General features: G+C 45.5%; 1 protein-coding gene across 8 annotated transcripts in view; it reads right to left on the bottom strand.

The window, feature by feature from the left end:
• Positions 1-17,097, bottom strand: part of SLC4A7 (solute carrier family 4 member 7) — a 156,855-nt gene that overhangs the window by 91,183 nt on the left and 48,575 nt on the right. For all 8 annotated transcript variants that reach the window (XM_075315261.1, XM_075315259.1, XM_075315262.1 and 5 more), the window contains exon 2: positions 4,413-4,494. In XM_075315261.1, the coding sequence (XP_075171376.1) occupies positions 4,413-4,494 (82 nt within the window). The remainder of the gene's footprint in view (positions 1-4,412; positions 4,495-17,097) is intronic.

Here is a 17,097-nt window from a genome sequence, read left to right as displayed (position 1 = left end):
ATTTTAAAAACTAGTTTTATCTCATATGCAAATGAGGGGGCTTCAGTACACCCTAGCATGGCCAAAAGCTTAGTCCCCCTTTAATCTTTGCCTCCTGTCAGTGGCCACTGCTCGCTACAATGATACTCCCAGAAGTGAAGTGAGTGGCTTCAGAGAGGATCAGGTACACACACACACACTTCAATGCAACACAGAACATGTCAGCGGTGATAGACAATGTGACCTGCTGAACATGGGAGGAACACGTATCCGATACTCTCCGCCTCTATGAAGCCGCTAAGGCTATGTGCGCACTAGGCCGTTTTACCCACGGATTTACCCGCGGTTTTGCTGTGGAAATTTCTTGAGAAATCTTTGAAATCTTTCTGTAGACATTTCCCAGCAAAACCTATGGGGAAAAAGAATAGCTGTGCGCACGCTGCGTTTTTTTCCTCAAGAAAATTCTTTGTGAAGATTTTGAGAAAATTTCTCGAGAAAATGTGCATGTCACTTCTTTTCCGCAGGTACCTGCGGTATACCCCCGGTATTTCACTCCATTCACTGTAATGTAATCGCGAAATTCCGGGGGTATACCGCAGGTAGCAAATGATGTGCGGTATACCCCCGGTATAACCGCGATTTACCTGCGGTAATGTACATCACTGCCTGCGGTTTTGCAGGGAGTGATGTCATTATGACAGAAGAGGAAGCGGAGCAGAGTTAACACAGACGTCACACTCCCTGGACGCCGCACAGAAGCACTTCCGTGTGACCTCCGGGTGCCCGTGTAGTCTGTGTCCCGCGGCTGTCTGCCCTGCAGTGTATCAGTGTCTGCCCGCAGTATCAGCAGCTTGTCACGCTGCAGCGCAGGCAGACACTGACACACAGCAGTGCGTGCAGCCGCGGGGATGCCGAGCACTGCTGTCAGGAGGTGAGATGAGATCATTACCTGCTGTGACGATCTCCTGCCGTCACCGCGGTCACTGCTGTCTATGCCCATCTCGCGAGCGGCCCGAGACTGTCACTAGCGGTGACGTCACGGGCTCCCACGATACTGCTGACAACGCGGCGGGCATAGAAGGCAGTGACAGCGCTGATGGCAGGACTGCAGGAGATCATCACAGCAGGTAATGATCTCATATAACCTCCTGACAGCAGCACTTGTCATGCCCTGCAGTGACCTGGGCTGACCCAATGAGGTTAGCTCAGGTCACTGCATTGCTCTCCCAGCCAATGGAGAACATTCTGTTCTTCATGGACTGGGACATGAGCATGGACTATGGTATGGACATGGACTATGGTATGGATTGCCGTGGGACCCCCCCCCCTTATTGGATTACGCCGGACCAGGATTTGATTGTTCTTGTCAATAAAATTGGTGAAAGAGGGAATGTGGGGAGTGGTTTGTTTTTTTCAAATAAAACTTTTTTTGTTGTTTATTTTATATTTCTTACTGACTGGGTTGGTGATGTCAGGTATCTGATAGACGCCTGACATCACTAACCCCAGGGCTTGATGCCAGGTGACATTACACATCTGGCATTAACCCCATATATTACCCAGTTTGCCACCGCACCAGGGCAACGGGATGAGTTGGGGCGAAGCGCCAGGATTGGCACGTCTAATGGATGCGCCACTTCTGGGGCAGCTGCAGCCTGCTATTTTTAGGCTGGGGAGTGTCCAATAACAGTGGACCTCCCTAGTCTGAGAATATCAGACCTCAGCTGTCCGCTTTACCTTGGCTGGTGATCCAATTTTGGGGGGACCCCACGTTTTTTGTTTTAAATTATTTATTTAATGTAAAATAACAGCGTGGGGTGCCCTCTGTTTTGGATTACCAGCCAAGGTGAAGCTGCCAGCTGTGGTTTGCAGGCTGCAGCCGTCTGCTTTACTCTAGCTGGCTACAAAAATAGGGGGAACCCCACGTCATTTTTTTTAATTATTTATTTATTTTTTGGCTAAATACAAGGCTAGGCACCCTTTAGTGCCACATGAAAGTCACTAAAGGGTGCCAGCTTAGAATATGCAGGGGGGTGGGACATTATATAGGTCTTTCTCATCTATCTATCTATTATCTATATTATTTATTTCTGTTCAGCATAAAAAAAACAAAACGCAGGAACCAACCTGCGGAAAAACCGCGGCAAAACCACGGCAAAAACGCATACGTTTTTCCCGCGGATTTGGTGCGGGTTTTTACCGCAGGTGCGGTAATCTTCAACTCCCAGAAGTTTCTCAAGAAATTTTCTTGAGAAAAATCACTTTTCTAGTGCGCACATAGCCTAAGAACACTTCAGAGTAAAGCGACTTGTGGCTCCAATCTGGAGGCAATGATGAAAAAGGAGCCTCCCCACCCCCCGTGTAGTGCCGACTCCTACATAGTCAGTGTGCACACTCAGCGCTGTCGGTGGGGTCCAGACACTGGCCAAGCTAGTGCCGTCAATCAGAAAGGAGGAACAAACCGAAGGTGGTGTAATGGTGCACGGAGCTCTAGGCCAAGCTAAGGATGCACCACAGCCCCTCCAATACATACGGCATTAAAGGAATTTTAAAAAGTAATAAAAATGTAATATGCGGCTTACATTAATTTGGTTCTATAGTTCCCTATATAACTTTAATTAGGGGGTAAAAGACTCAGTCCTCCGTCCAAACTACTGTTTAAACTAACAGTGGCACTCATCACCTATAGACTACCATAGTTAATGAAAATGAACTAATTGGCACGATTATACATAGTATATATATTTTTTTTTTACTACTCCCTGTGGGATGGAAATGTGTAGTCTTTAACGCCATTAAATACTTCAACTTTTTATGAGGTTTATAAACATACTACTGGACAGTACCTAGTTAAAAAAGGGGGGGGGGGGCTTGGTGTTTTGGGGTGGTGAATGGGTTAATGTTCGTGACGCCACTCACGGTGCGTGGTAATGTGAGAGACCACCGCTGCTGTTGGGGAGCCCGGTGTCTATGTGAAGCAGCAGGATGTTTTGACCCCTCCGTGGGTAGGGGGTTTGGTGTCCCGGGGCCCGGTGATGGGATGGAGTGGGGAACCCGTTGGGGTGAAGGGATATCGGGTACTCACACAGTCCAAAGTCACTGACGCTGACAGCAGGTAAACCAAACTCCTGAAATGCTCTGGTGGATCCCTTTCGCCTAAGACTACTCAAGTCCCGCTCACCTGCGTGGCTAGCAAGGTGAGCCTGCTCTCGGGGTTCACGCTTGGGACTTTCTGGACGATTTTGGGAAGTCCTATCCCCCTCATTGCGCTAGTATCTAGATTCTGGTGCGGGTGGGGAATGATTCCTGAAGATTCCGTTCCAGTCGGGTGAATTACTGGGCTGCGTGAAGCTACTTTCCAGACTAGGGTCCGCGTACCCCGCCGTGCCCTGGCCCCTGTAGCATAAGGCAGCCGGCCTGCTCTCTGTAGCAGCACCGTGCCCCCTGTCACTACCCCCTGCGACCGGGTTCCAGCTCCTTTTGGCCAGGCCAACGTCTGGCACCTGGGACGGGTACAGGAGCCCAGCTCCACAGCGTGACCTGTCCTGTCAACGCTGTCTCACTGCTCAACTCTACTCAACAACTGACATCTCTGCCCTCCCTCTTCCACCCCCGCCATCTGGGTGGCCCTATTCCCCTCAGGCTGCCCAATGGGTGGTTGGTGGGTGTGGTGCAGAGTGTTCCTCAGGATTTGTGTACACCTGTTGGTAGCAACACCAAATTGACAGGACTTGTAACCAAGGAGGAGCGGGTACCATGCAGAAGGGCAGATTGCACGGCACCCTTGTGACGACCTGATAGGCCAAGAAACATTTTTCAGGCGATTTTGGAAGTCGCAAAAACTAACTAGAAATTGATCTACAGGGACACACACACACACACACACGACTACAAGGAGCTGCACACCTGGTCTCCGTGTGTCACGCATAGATCGCACTTTCTATGGTACATTACCATTGGGCACATATGCAGCTGCTCAACAACAGCAATGAGGGTTATGATATTTTAAGACATGCAATCCAAAGCATTTTCTCGCCCTATATTCACTATAACATACACAGTAGTTACTACTTCATTGTAGCATACTCAAGGTTTTGAACATCTTTGCAGCTATTCTTTCTTGGATTAAATATAATGTAACAATAAGTATTCCATCAAATGAACGAACAGAACGTGTCTCCTAGCAGATCTAAAGCGACTAATCACAGGGCCGGCCAAGATCCAGCACACGTGCAAGGGTACGGCATCAAGACAGAGGACAATTCATATTACACTGGTTGTTAAGCAGCTTTACAAAAAAAAAAAAAAAATCCGGCGCCTGTGTTCTCTCAATGTTGAATAAGCCCCACAGTTTATACAGAACATGATTTTAAAGGATTAGATCCCGTCTACGTCGAACACTAAAGAAACCAGCGGCACACAAGGACACTTACTTTCCAGTTCTTCCTTCTCAAAGTTTGTGTTGACAGAAGAGCTGGTTTTCCCCAAATCAACGACCGCTTCTTCATCATTACCCTTAAGAAAAAAAAAAAATAAAGAACATTTTAAAAAAGAACATATGTCTGCGCTTGCAAAAACACAAAAAAAAAAACCAAAAAAAAAAAAATTAAAAATAAATAATGTTCATCCAAATAATCAAAACTTGTGAGGTCATTAAAATGAAACCATACCAAAGCAGAGGGGAGAGCTTTAAAATTGCCAACTTGTCTACATATCACGTTTAATGAAGGTCCTGGTTCAAGGCTGAAGCTTGGTGGTAGCACCTCACCGATTATATTAATAGTACATATATTCATATACCAAATTGTAAAACTGCAGAAATGCTTTTAAAGTAATAAGCTGGAGGAAATCCTATTCTATGAGCTCTTAAATAGCCACTGGTTACCGTACATACACATATAGTCAGCACAGAGCTCAAAGAAAACCAATTGCGGAATTATCCTGGAGTTTATAGAGACCTCAGAGAGGCACTGTAGACTGAGCGCCCACCAGGTTATGCCCCCCGAGATTAGAAGTGACCATTTTTAATCATCTTGCCCAGCTCTGTGCTGCACCTTTGTTTTTATGTCGCCAGGACTCGTTGGGGATATTAAATCTATGCAGATAACTACAGTTCACACGATTCCTCTCCCCAAAGGTGCATTATGCCCTTCTAATTACAAGGTGCATGGAAACAGTCTTCGAAACACCACATTTCTGATACTGACCAGGTTCTATCCTTTCCCCCTTTTTCATAATCTACTGATTGGAGGGATAGTTTACACATGCCAGAGAGGGAAGAGTGAGAGGAAGAAGGGAGCAGTGAACACGCGGTGAGTAAAAAGGCGTGGGTAGAATGCGATAATAAAAAAAAAAAAAAAAAAAAAATAATAAATAAATTAAAAAACACATTCCACTTGGACCAATGTAACTATGGGGTGGCTCCCATGTCCAATTTTTTTTCTCAAGCCTAAAATCAGACAGAAAACAAAATTGCAGTATTAGCAGGTGTACTCTGATCTGTATTCGCTCACACCCATACAAGTCTATGGGTGCGAGAGAAACATCACACTGCACTCGCTTTACACCAAAGTGCAGTGCAATATACACATCAGCTGATAATGTAGGCGTAGGGGAGATTAGTACCTCCCGCTCCTCCGCAGCTGTGCTCAGATTGCGGGATCGCATCCCAGTATAAAGGCACTTGGTTCACGCTCGCAGCAGAGCGGGAGCCGGGGGGTCATTACCACATCACATTGAATGCTCTCGCATCGGATGCTAAATGTCAGTGTGTCCATAAGATGTCCTAACAGACTGACCAAGCTCAATTACCTCTCACTGCATGTGTACGGACCACAATTTATGGGTCAGGCGCAGGTCTCCTGACCCAAACACAACAACCTTAACTAAGTCTACAAGGCTATAGAGTTGGGTCAGAACATCGGCAGCCGGTCTGGAAACGGTGTTCCGTAAGCGGACGGTGAACCTGGCCTAAACCACTTCACAGAAGATAAACTGCAGAAGAGACTGGTTTACGTAACTTTTTCCAGGTACAGGACAGTACATTAATAAGTGACTAATCTTACTGATAAACCATTAGCACATTTTTTTTGTACTAGAAAGCCCCTGTAAGTTACATTGTTAGAAACCAATTGCGGTCAGTACAAAGACACACACACACACACACACACACACACACACACACACACACACACACACACACACACCCCTTGTCCAAACCCTGTAATGCCACCACCACATTAAACATGTTGCTTGCTCACAATAAATTGCTGGCCAGCTTCTGTCATCGATGACCAATGCTCCCCTCCACATTGGCTTTGAGCAGTTTGCTCTATAATCCTCTATAATGCAGGTCATAAAAATGCGGTGCTTTTGGACACAAATCCAAACCAACCCATCCAGATGGCCCATATAGTATACACAGTGTATTTAAAGCTGGAGAAAATAGCACATGTCTATGTATGTTCTAAACAATGGTACAATATAGAATTTGTCTCATGTATAGATATGGACAGTAATAGCCCATTGCCACATTCATAAAAGTATACTATATTGAAACATTAAGGAGAAGGTAGGTGGGGATATAAAAGAAAAGGAAAAGGGATGCACACTCGATGTTTCAGTAAAGTATATATCCTTTTAAGAATACGAGTAATGGACTTTAGTGAGCTCTTTTTACTTAATGTATATACATAGAGACCCGACTAGTCTGGCACGGCCTCGGCCGTTTTCTCCCAGTTGATTGCCCATATGCATACATTGGAGAGACTCATCAGCCATGCAGCCAGGCTCGGATTGATGCTGCCCGAATCCAAACACAGGATTTCCTTTAACAATAAACTGTAGTAAAGTAACAGTGCATGTTCTATACAAATCTCAATGATACCAGGAGGATATGAATCCAGGGTGAAGGCATTAGAAATAAAAAAGTCATTTGTGCCTACAGAAAATTGTACACCAGGATCTGATGCTTTATTCCATTAGTTCCCAGAGCAGCAACTTCTGCTCGCGTCTCATGGGAGAAGTCAAGATGTGAAGCTCTGGGAGTGATAAGAGGCACACAAATTGGCTTCTCCATCAGAATGAAAACCACATCATTAATAGACCTGACTGTTTCGAAACACGTAGACTAATGACCTGCATGTCATCCACTTTGTGCCTGTTTGATATCTTTGGATTGCCAGCAGTGTGCATTATGTCCATTTCTTCCTATTTTTAATCTAGGTCCCCATGCAGTAGGCATGTCGCCTCATTTACTGGAAAAATAGGAATTACTACCTACCGGTAATGATGTTTCCAGGAGCCATCATGACAGCACCACAGGAGAGGTTAAAACCCCCTCCCCCTCCCAACCTCTCCAGTGGCTTTTCAAGTACCACACCAGGATGGGTATAAAGCTGGGTTCACACATAGCGACATCGCTGTTACGTCACCATTTTCTGTGACGTAACAGCGACCTTGTAAGTCGCTGTTATGATCGCTGCTTAGCTGTCAAACACAGCGATGCAGCAGCGATCATAACATCGCTACATGTGCAGAGAGCAAGGAGCCGCGTACACTGATTAGCGCTGGCTCCTTGCTCTCCTAGCTACAGTACACATAGAGATAATTACCCGATGCGTACTGCAGCTACATGTGCACAGAGCAGGAGCCGGCACTAGCAGCGAGAGCGGCGGAGGCTGGTAACGAAGGTAAATATCGGGTAACCAGGGAAAGGTCTTCCCTTGGTTACCCGATGTTTACAGTGGTTACAGCTTTCCGCAGCTGCCAGACGCCGGCTCCTGCTCCCTGCTCGTTTCATTTCGTCGCTCTCTCGCTGTCACACACAGCGATGTGTGCTTCACAGCGGGAGAGCGACGACAAAAAAAAAATGAAGGACATTCAGCAACGAGCAACGACCTCACAGCAGGGGCCAGCTCGTTGCTGGATGTCACACACAGCGACCGCGACGGGACGTCACTGCAACGTCACAGAAAATGGTGACGTAGCAGCGACGTCGTCGTCGCTGTGTGTGACACCACCTTAACACCACGTTTATTCATGCTTGAGAGCTACATACAATGTAAATGCGCACGCAGTAGAAAAAAGGGAGGGAAATAAGGGTGCTGTCATGGTGGATCCTGGAAACCTTACCGGTAGGGGGGGGGGAAAGAGACGGATTACTGCCTGGAGCACCTTCCTACCGAACGAGGTCTGGTGGGAGGACAGAATATCCAACTTGTAGTGTCTACAAAAAGTTATTATGCACATGGGAGGAAAATACCATTTTTTTACCCCCCTTCCAAACAGGAGTACACACAAGTCCAAAATAATCAATTGTATTTTTATTAGTATCAAAAAATTGTAAACAACCAACACCACATAATTATAAAAATAGTTGCAGCACTCAATTAATAATCTGGACAGCGCAGCATACAATTGCACATGAGAAAAAATACATAAAGTGACTATGTGCTAAGATATTATATAAATAACAGATTAAATTTATCATGAACGTAGTATGTTCAGGGCTATAAAGAATACAAGTGCAAATTGCACATAGCACCCTCAATACATAATATTACAAATTCATGTCCTCCATGATCATTGATAAAGAATAGCACCATCTAGCCAATGTAGCACCTGTAGAAGCCAGGCGGCGAAACGTACGTCGGGGAATCGAACGTCAGCGGCCACATTGCACTATTTACCCAGGTAATATATGTTGTTTGTAGCTCTCTCTGCCGGTCTTTAATATATTGTTATTCGGTGAGCCGAATGCTGCATGACCGCGGGCATTCAGTAGGTCGGCTCCGTGTACTTGAGGGGATACAATTATTAGGCTGCAGCAGAGCTCCAAACGGCGACCTGGTTGTTACATTCATTGGCTAGATGGTGCTATTCTTTATCAATGATCATGGAGTACATGAATTTGTAATATTATGTATTGAGGGTGCTATGTGCAATTTGCACTTGTATTCTTTATAGCCCTGAACATACTACGTTCATGATAAATTTAATCTCTGTTATTTATATAATATCTTAGCACATAGTCACTTTATGTATTTTTTCTCATGTGCAATTGTATGCTGCGCTGTCCAGATTATTAATTGAGTGCTGCAACTATTTTTATAATTATGTGGTGTTGGTTGTTTACAATTTTTTGATACTGATAAAAATACAATTGATTATTTTGGACTTGTGTGTACTCCTGTTTGGAAGGGGGGTAAAAAAAAAAAAATGGTATTTTCCTCCCATGTGCATAATAACTAATGTTTGGAGTGTCCTATTATAGGTAGTGACCTGTGTTGTGTTATTGTCTACAAAAAGTGTTGGGACCTGACCAAGTGGCAGTTCTGCAAATCTGGTCCAGAGAAGCCCCTGCCCTTTCTGCCCATGTGGTAGTTAGTGATCTGGCGGAGTGGGCTCTAAGGTGATCTGGCGGGGTCTTCCCCGCCAAGTGATGGGTTAGGTCCACAATATCCTCAACCTATCGAGACAGGACAGCCTTAGATGCCGATTTGCCTCGATTTTGTTCCCCTAAACTGAAGGAATAAGGAGGAGTCCAATCTCCAGTTCCGGGTGGCCTGCAAATAGCTCAGTACTGTTCGCTTCACATCCAAGGAATGCAGCCGCTGTTCTTTTTGGTTCGTGTAGTTGTGGCAAAAGGATGGCAAAACTACTTCCTGTTCTAGATTAGCAGAGGAGACCACCTTGGGGCGAAACATTGGATCAAGTTTCAGCACAATCCTGTCATCCAGCACCTGAAGATATGGCTCCCTGATAGACAAAGCCTGTAATTCACCAATCCGCTTAGCTGTGGTGATGGCCACTAAAAACACCGTCTTAAAGGACAAATGTTCCATCGAAATGGTAGACAAGGGCTCAAACGGAGAATCACAAAGGCCATTGAGCACCAAGGTCAGATCCCAGGGAGGCACTGTGGGCCGAATTGTAGGCCCGAATTGTAGGGAGAAGGCGCTGAATCCCCTTCACGAATCTGGAAATCCAGGGATTAGACGCCAGTGGCATGTCAAAGAAGACGCTGAGCGCTGATATTTGGACCTTGAAAGTGCTAGGCGTAAGACCCTTGAGGAATCCCAGTTGCAGGAAATCCAAGATTTTTTGGAATATTAGGCAGAGAGCTGTCAGCAGGTTCTTCACCCAGAAAGGAGCAGAATTTCTTCCAGATCTTCCCGTAGATGGTCCGGGTAATCTGCTTACGACTTGCCTGGAGTGTAGAGATGACATCAAGCGACAAGCTTTTACGTCTCAGGAACCTCCCTTCAAGATCCAGGCCGACAGCTGAAGGTGATCCAGGTCCGGGTGAAGCACTGGACCCTGGCTGAGGAGATCGCCCGTCAGGGGAAGGAGGACCAGATCTGCAACTGACAGGTTTCTGAGTAAAGAGAATCAGATCCGTTTGGGCCAAAACGGGGCTATGAGAATCACATGGTGGTACATTTGTTTTTTGGGGATGGTGCCAGAACCCACAGAAGAACCTCCACCCTGCAAAAAAGAACAAGGCTCAGACAAGTCTCCTGGCTTACAGGGCAATGAAACCCTGAAGGACTGACACTTACAGAGACCTGGGCATCCTTAGGGGCTTTGGTGTCTGAACGTTCACTGTCTTCCATCACAGCGCTGACATGCAGAGCCTAGCAAAAATCAATCCACCCCCCCCCCCCCTACCCTTCCAGGTTTTATTACCTGAGTGAAGGTGCCCGGTCACCGTCCTGCCGTTCGAATTCCCGATTTGAAATTCGCGCCAAACTCCCGGGCCGCACTAACCCAGAAACAGGAAGTGTGGCGTCTGCGCATGCGCCGGCGTTCTCCACACCGTGCCTCCCGGAAGTATCGCGTGGCTGGTGGCAGGAGGCAGAGAGCCCTCCCCTCGGAGGGAAGCGGCAGGCGCCGGGAGCTGCTGCTCGACCGGCGCGGCTGAGGAACCTCGCGCTGCAAGGTGTCGGCCTGGGGCATCTTGACAAGCCGGAAGGAGAGAGAGCAGGGCCCCCTCCCCCCCCCCGATCCACCTGGACCCCGTACATCCCGGTAAGTTCCTGCATCCGTCCTGTACAGGGGCAGGAAAAACACTGGAGAGGTTGGGAGGGGTTTTTAACCTCTTGTGTTCCTGTCCCTGTAGAGGGCGGAGGAAGCAACTCCTGTGGTGCTGTCATGTGGTCCTGGAAACACCCAATAAACTGAACAGTATAAGTGGCTACAACTGTGGGAAGAAACCCTCAGTCATGTCAGATCACATTCACAGAGCAGAGGACTGGCAAACTACAATTATACATGGACACTCATTTCCGGAATATTTCAGAATTAGACAACACATGGTGTTTCCTCGTGGTGGTAGAAAACTTAGATTATCAGTGCGGGCTCATCAGTTTTCACTTCCCCCAGCTCCATCCAATGAGATCTTTTTATGATCACCAAGCCATTTCACACGCAGCAGCATATGACTAGAAACCAAAACCACCATCTGATCAGCAGATACTTCCTGCTAATGAGCGACAGACATGAATGCCGCAGGCTTTTTCCGTGGAGGACAGCTTCCCCCCTCAGTGGACAGTCACAAATATGCAGCAATGTCAAGCACCGGTTATGGTAGACAGCGGCGGAGGGAACCCAGCATCACAGGTTATTGGGAAACTTTGTCATCTGGTGAAACAGACGCTTCTAACTTATCAGAGGCTTCGTTACACAATTTCTAATTACACGGAAACTCTCCATTTACTGCACCTCATCCTAAAGTAGAGGCATGATGGCTATTTGGCTTCATTCACACACGACAGGGAAGGGAAAACTCCGATGCAGATTCTACTGTGGATCTGCCATAATATATCAATAGACTGGGGGATTTGGCATAGATTTCCCCCTACGCATGGCAATGGGTAAAACCCACTGAACATTCTTCCAAAATTGTCAATTTCCACACAGAAAAGTTTACTCAGTGTGGATGAGAAGTGTGAAAATCTCACTCATAACTAGCAAATAGGAAAGTACACGGCGTATCGGCTGAACATGACCGGTGACTTCATTTCCTCCAGACTCTAGTGACATCACATATACCGATCACAAGAACCAAGAGTGGATGGTTCCAGTCTAGTATATTGGGTGTTACTGCGGTGTGTAGTTCCCCCGCCCTCTCAGTTTACACTGGTGATGTATCAAAAGACTCAAACAACCTGTGCGTAGCATGCAAGGCATTGTGGGACTTGTAGTCTCAGCAGGTTACATAATAAACAGGGAATGCACCAGGACCACACTGTAGGGGTTAGAAATTCATTGGGCTTAATCTCTACCTAGCCAAGAAGTGACAAGGGGGTTGGGTTATTATTATTATTATTATTATTATTATTATTATAGCGCCATTTATTCCATGGCGCTTTACAAGTGAAAGAGGGTATACATACAACAATCATTAACAGTACAAGACAGACTGGTATAGGAGGAGAGAGGACCCTGCCTGCGAGGGCTCACAGTCTACATTGAATGGGTGATGGTACAATAGGTGAGGACAGAGCTGGTTGCGCAGTGGTCTACTGGGCTGAGGGCTATTGTAGGTTGGGTTGTAAAAAAAGTTGTAAAGAAGTTGGGAAAACGATTTAGTTATAGCTCATATATAAAAAATTACACGTAGAGACAAGACTCCTGCAAGAAATGCTTTTCCTAAAATATAAGTACTTTGCATACATGTAAAAAAAACCTGCAAAACACACACACACACACACACACACGCGCACACACACGCACACACACACACACGCACACACACACACACACACACACACACACGCGCACACACACACACGCGCACACACACACACGCGCACACACACACACGCGCACACACACACACGCGCACACACACACAGAGATATATATTTATTATTTTTTTGCCAGGCTCTGTTCAGTTCCAGGCACAGACCCCGATTCACGTGGGTGCTTCATGTCTGTTGGGATAGTGTTACAGACGGGCATGCCCTTGTAAATCTCCAGGTCACATTATATTGCAGTTAACTAAATGGAACGCAGGAGACGATCCAGGAATAAACCGCTGGCAATCACAGAGTATCTCTCGACGTGGAGAATGAGACCATTCATAACGAGTACATGAGGACATCCAAAGTGCAATAATAAACTACATAATTGCATCAGTCTTTGCTGGCAACACAAGGATAACCTGAGTGAGACCCAGCAGAGACGCAGGGCTTATCTCCTGCAAACGGGATGAATTTCACATCGTACTTGATATTCCATTATTGCAGAAGGGGGGTTTCCCCATAATAAACATTCACTACCGATACACAAGTGGTGGTTGTCTGTGACCAGACATTTCTGGCTTGTACTATGGGTAGGTGATAAATCTGGATTTTAGGAAAACCCCTTCAGACTATCTTAATATCATGATTTTAATTCTATTCAACAATGAAGAAACTACTTGCTGCTTTCGACACAAAATCGCTGACAAAATATGCAAAAACGTCAGGCATTTTTTGAGCTGTAAAGTACAGAGCGTGCAAGACGCATAAAGGAAGGCCCGCTCACTTCTTTTACCCAATCTGTCGCCAGAAATCTGAATCTGTTAAAAGATGCTGAAAAACTCAAATCATTTTTACACTGAATTCACTATGTTCATTGTTTTGAGCGGTTAGCACTTTTTCAGATGGGTTTTGGAGCGGACCTACGCCAAACTATCCTCAATACAATAAAAAGTAGTGTGAACATAGCCTAAGGCTATGTGCCCACGGGGGAAAGTGTCCTGTGGTTATATCTGCAGGACATTCCGCAGGAGCTCCCAGAAAATCGCAGCACAATTTTGTCTGTTTCCATGCTGCGGTTTTATTGCGGTATGTCCTGCGGATATGGTGCGGGCATTCTGCATTAAGGATACAGTACCATGGCTTCGGCCCTGCATGAACAAGTGCTGAGTGATCGGGGCGTTCATACTTCCCTCCATCACGCAGCACTTCTCTCCGGTGGCCGTGTTTGCACGGTGAAGGAGAAGGTGGGCGGGCCTGAACTAGCTCCGGCTGTCACATGACCGGAGCTCGTGCAGGCCCCGCCCACCTCCTCCTTCCTGCTCCTGTGCACCGAGGAAAAATGACCGGGTGTCTGCTATCAAGGCAGGTAAGTATGGGACCAAGGAAGGGGATTTCCGCAGGTAATGCAGCAGGAATAATTGACATGTAGCTATGTGCGGCTGAGGGATATCCGCAGTATATTCCGCAACATGGACACAGCACTCCCCATGTCTCTTAGGATAACATGGGGAGTGTCTGTACATGCTGAAACCTGCGGATTTATCTGGAAAATCCAGATAAATCCGCAGGTTTTCTGCGGTAAAATCCGCAGAAACAAGCTCCCGTGGGCACAGGGCCTTAGTGGGGTGCAGTATGCACAGACATCACAAATGAGGAACAGGTTCTTCCAATACAAATAATTATGCCGACTGGTGGAGCATGTCAGATAAAATAAAAAGGAACATATGAGGAGAAAGTCGAAAACACAACTGAGTGAAGCCGGAGATGAACCATACTGTGGACACGTCTCAGCGTGAGGTTAAACCATTATTTGTAATGGGGTAGACCATCAGTATGGCCTATGTAGACAGGTCAATAATTGGGGGAACAAGTATTCCTAAGAAGGCTCGTTTGCCTAGTTCTGGCCCCTCTAAACACGCATCGGCCTGTGCTAAAATGACTTGGTGTCTAACATTATCTATGTACACAGACTGATCAGATTAACGATTATGCTGTACGCACGGTAAAGTGGTCAGCCACTCTAAACAGGCCATTAAACGTGCGCTTCATAGGCTTGCATGGAGCAATTGGCAGTTGTTTTAAAAGGTCTCACTTGGCCTGTGTAAAAGTGGGAAAAAAAAACCCTCACATTTCCCGTAATTAGAGCAACATGAGAAGACTGGTTCTTCTAATTCGGCTAGAAGGTACAGCCAATGCATGTAACCCATGTCAAGAATTGAGTGGTTCAGAAGAGGACATCAGGAGACTGAGGCCTTCTAGTTACAGTGATCCAATGAGTGTGTTACTTAAAATTTACAGCATTTAGGCATAAATGGCCATTATATACATGAAAATTGCCCCCTCAAAGGGGATCAACGGGCAACAATGACTTACAAATTGACCCATCTGAGCCAAAAATTGACAGCAAAATGTAAAAAGAAAAAAAAAACAAAAAAAAAACACACCCCAAAAAACACAAAACAAGAAACCCACTACAACGAGGTATAAAAACGTGCTACACCAGAACAACCGATTTAAAAGGGTGGGACAGGATTTATTGACACAGGGATTACGATCCGACAGTTCACAACTTACTGAATCCTTTTTTATTGTTAGGTGCATTTCGGTTTCGTAATCTTTCCTTGGACAGGTAGAATTACATGACGTACGGTGAGACCTCATGGAGTGTAAAAGTGAAGACACATAGGCAGCTCTTTCATGCAGAAGCTTTACACCTACAGCCCTGGGCGCTGTGCGAGCCAAGATCCAGAGGAGTCTCTAATCCTTACCAGTAGGACACAAGGCCGTCTATGCTAGAAATGTAACTATGATCATCTCATAGACCGAACACAAATAGGAAAAATAAACACAGATGTCGAAAATGCAAGACTATACTATCTGGTGAACTGGAGAACGCCCCTGACAGATGTCACTGTTTAGGGGAGGGGAGGTTTTTTTTCTGCACAGGTGATTGACACTTAAAATATAGACACAAGTATTAAAATCTACCATAATATATTAATAGCAAGACAACTATGTCCATGGATACTTCCACAAGTGACCGAGGCTTCTGACAGCCCAGATCACAATAAATTTAATTAAATAAATAAATCTAGCATCACTGGTTTTGAGGTCATTTCATAGCTACAACAAGGCAGAAGACCATATTCACTTGTATTCAAAAAAGAAACATTTTTTCAAACAGTTCTTTCAAGCCCCCTTCCCTCCGAGAAAAGAACTTCCCGCTTTTTAGAATACCGGTGAACAAGCTCCATTACCTTATATGAAATGCACCCAGACTCTTCTTCATAGGTAACCGGTGATGCCTGATTTTTTTTCAGATGCATTATTATTTATTGTACGGAAACCATTATATCTCTCTAGATATATAATCTGATGTTCCAGGAGAACTGGAATGTCTGAAAAGGCAGATTTTTAATTTTATTTTGTTTAAAAGACATTTGTCGTCAACCAATTTCAACCTTCACGTTTCCCTTGAAGGCCTCCTGAGTAATTTATTCAGGGGTCACTCACACTAGCAATGAGGGGATCGGATGCATAATGCAAATCATATTACGATCAAACTGTTTGCACCGAGTGTCATGCACGGTGATCAGATTCTCTCATGTGTGAGAAGCACAGGCGAGAAGATGGAGAGATTAAATTCTCCATCTTCTTCATCGTCTGTCTGCGTAAATCAGACTGAGCTCAGATGACATCAGTGCAGTCCGATGTTTTGCATGCACCCATAGACTAGTATTGGTGCGCATTGTCTGATATACGCTGCCAAAAGCAGCATGCAGAAATTGTTTTCTCATGCCGAGTCCACATAAGAAAAGTGTTGATTGGAGCGAGTGCTCTCTGATAAAAAAAAAAAAAAACAAAAAAAACCTTCAAATAGCCCTCATCCAAGTTATACGCTAGTGTGAGAGAGTCCTTACAGTACAGCTTCTCCAAAACTGCATCACAAGAAAAAACAACCCATTATCCTGCAGTGGCATCATATTCCAGAACTCCCTGGAGAGCCCAGAAGTACAAGGTGTTCAGACCTCAGAGACATGGCCAAGGTGAGGAAGGCTGAAACAGACCACCACTGAACAATACATAATCTGAAATGTCAAGACTGGGCCATGAAATATCTGAAACAGATTATTCAAAGGTTTTATGGACTGATGAGATGAGAGGGACGCTTGATGGCCCAGTGGCTAGTTTATGTCAGACACAGACATCCATTTTGACTCGAGATTAGCTTGCTGGACCTTTTCATGATGAAAATGTACTCAAAGTCAACTTCCAATCCTACCAAAAACACTTTTTAGAAGACCATTTCTTCAAGTAGTGGTGCAGGGAGAAAAACAAAACAAAACTAAAACAAAGCCACCATGGTTTC

This window comes from Anomaloglossus baeobatrachus, chromosome 6 (assembly GCF_048569485.1).
Source record: "Anomaloglossus baeobatrachus isolate aAnoBae1 chromosome 6, aAnoBae1.hap1, whole genome shotgun sequence".
Lineage (NCBI taxonomy): Eukaryota > Metazoa > Chordata > Amphibia > Anura > Aromobatidae > Anomaloglossus > Anomaloglossus baeobatrachus.
Note: the sequence above shows the minus strand (reverse complement) of the source record. Positions and strands in the feature narration are given on the sequence as shown.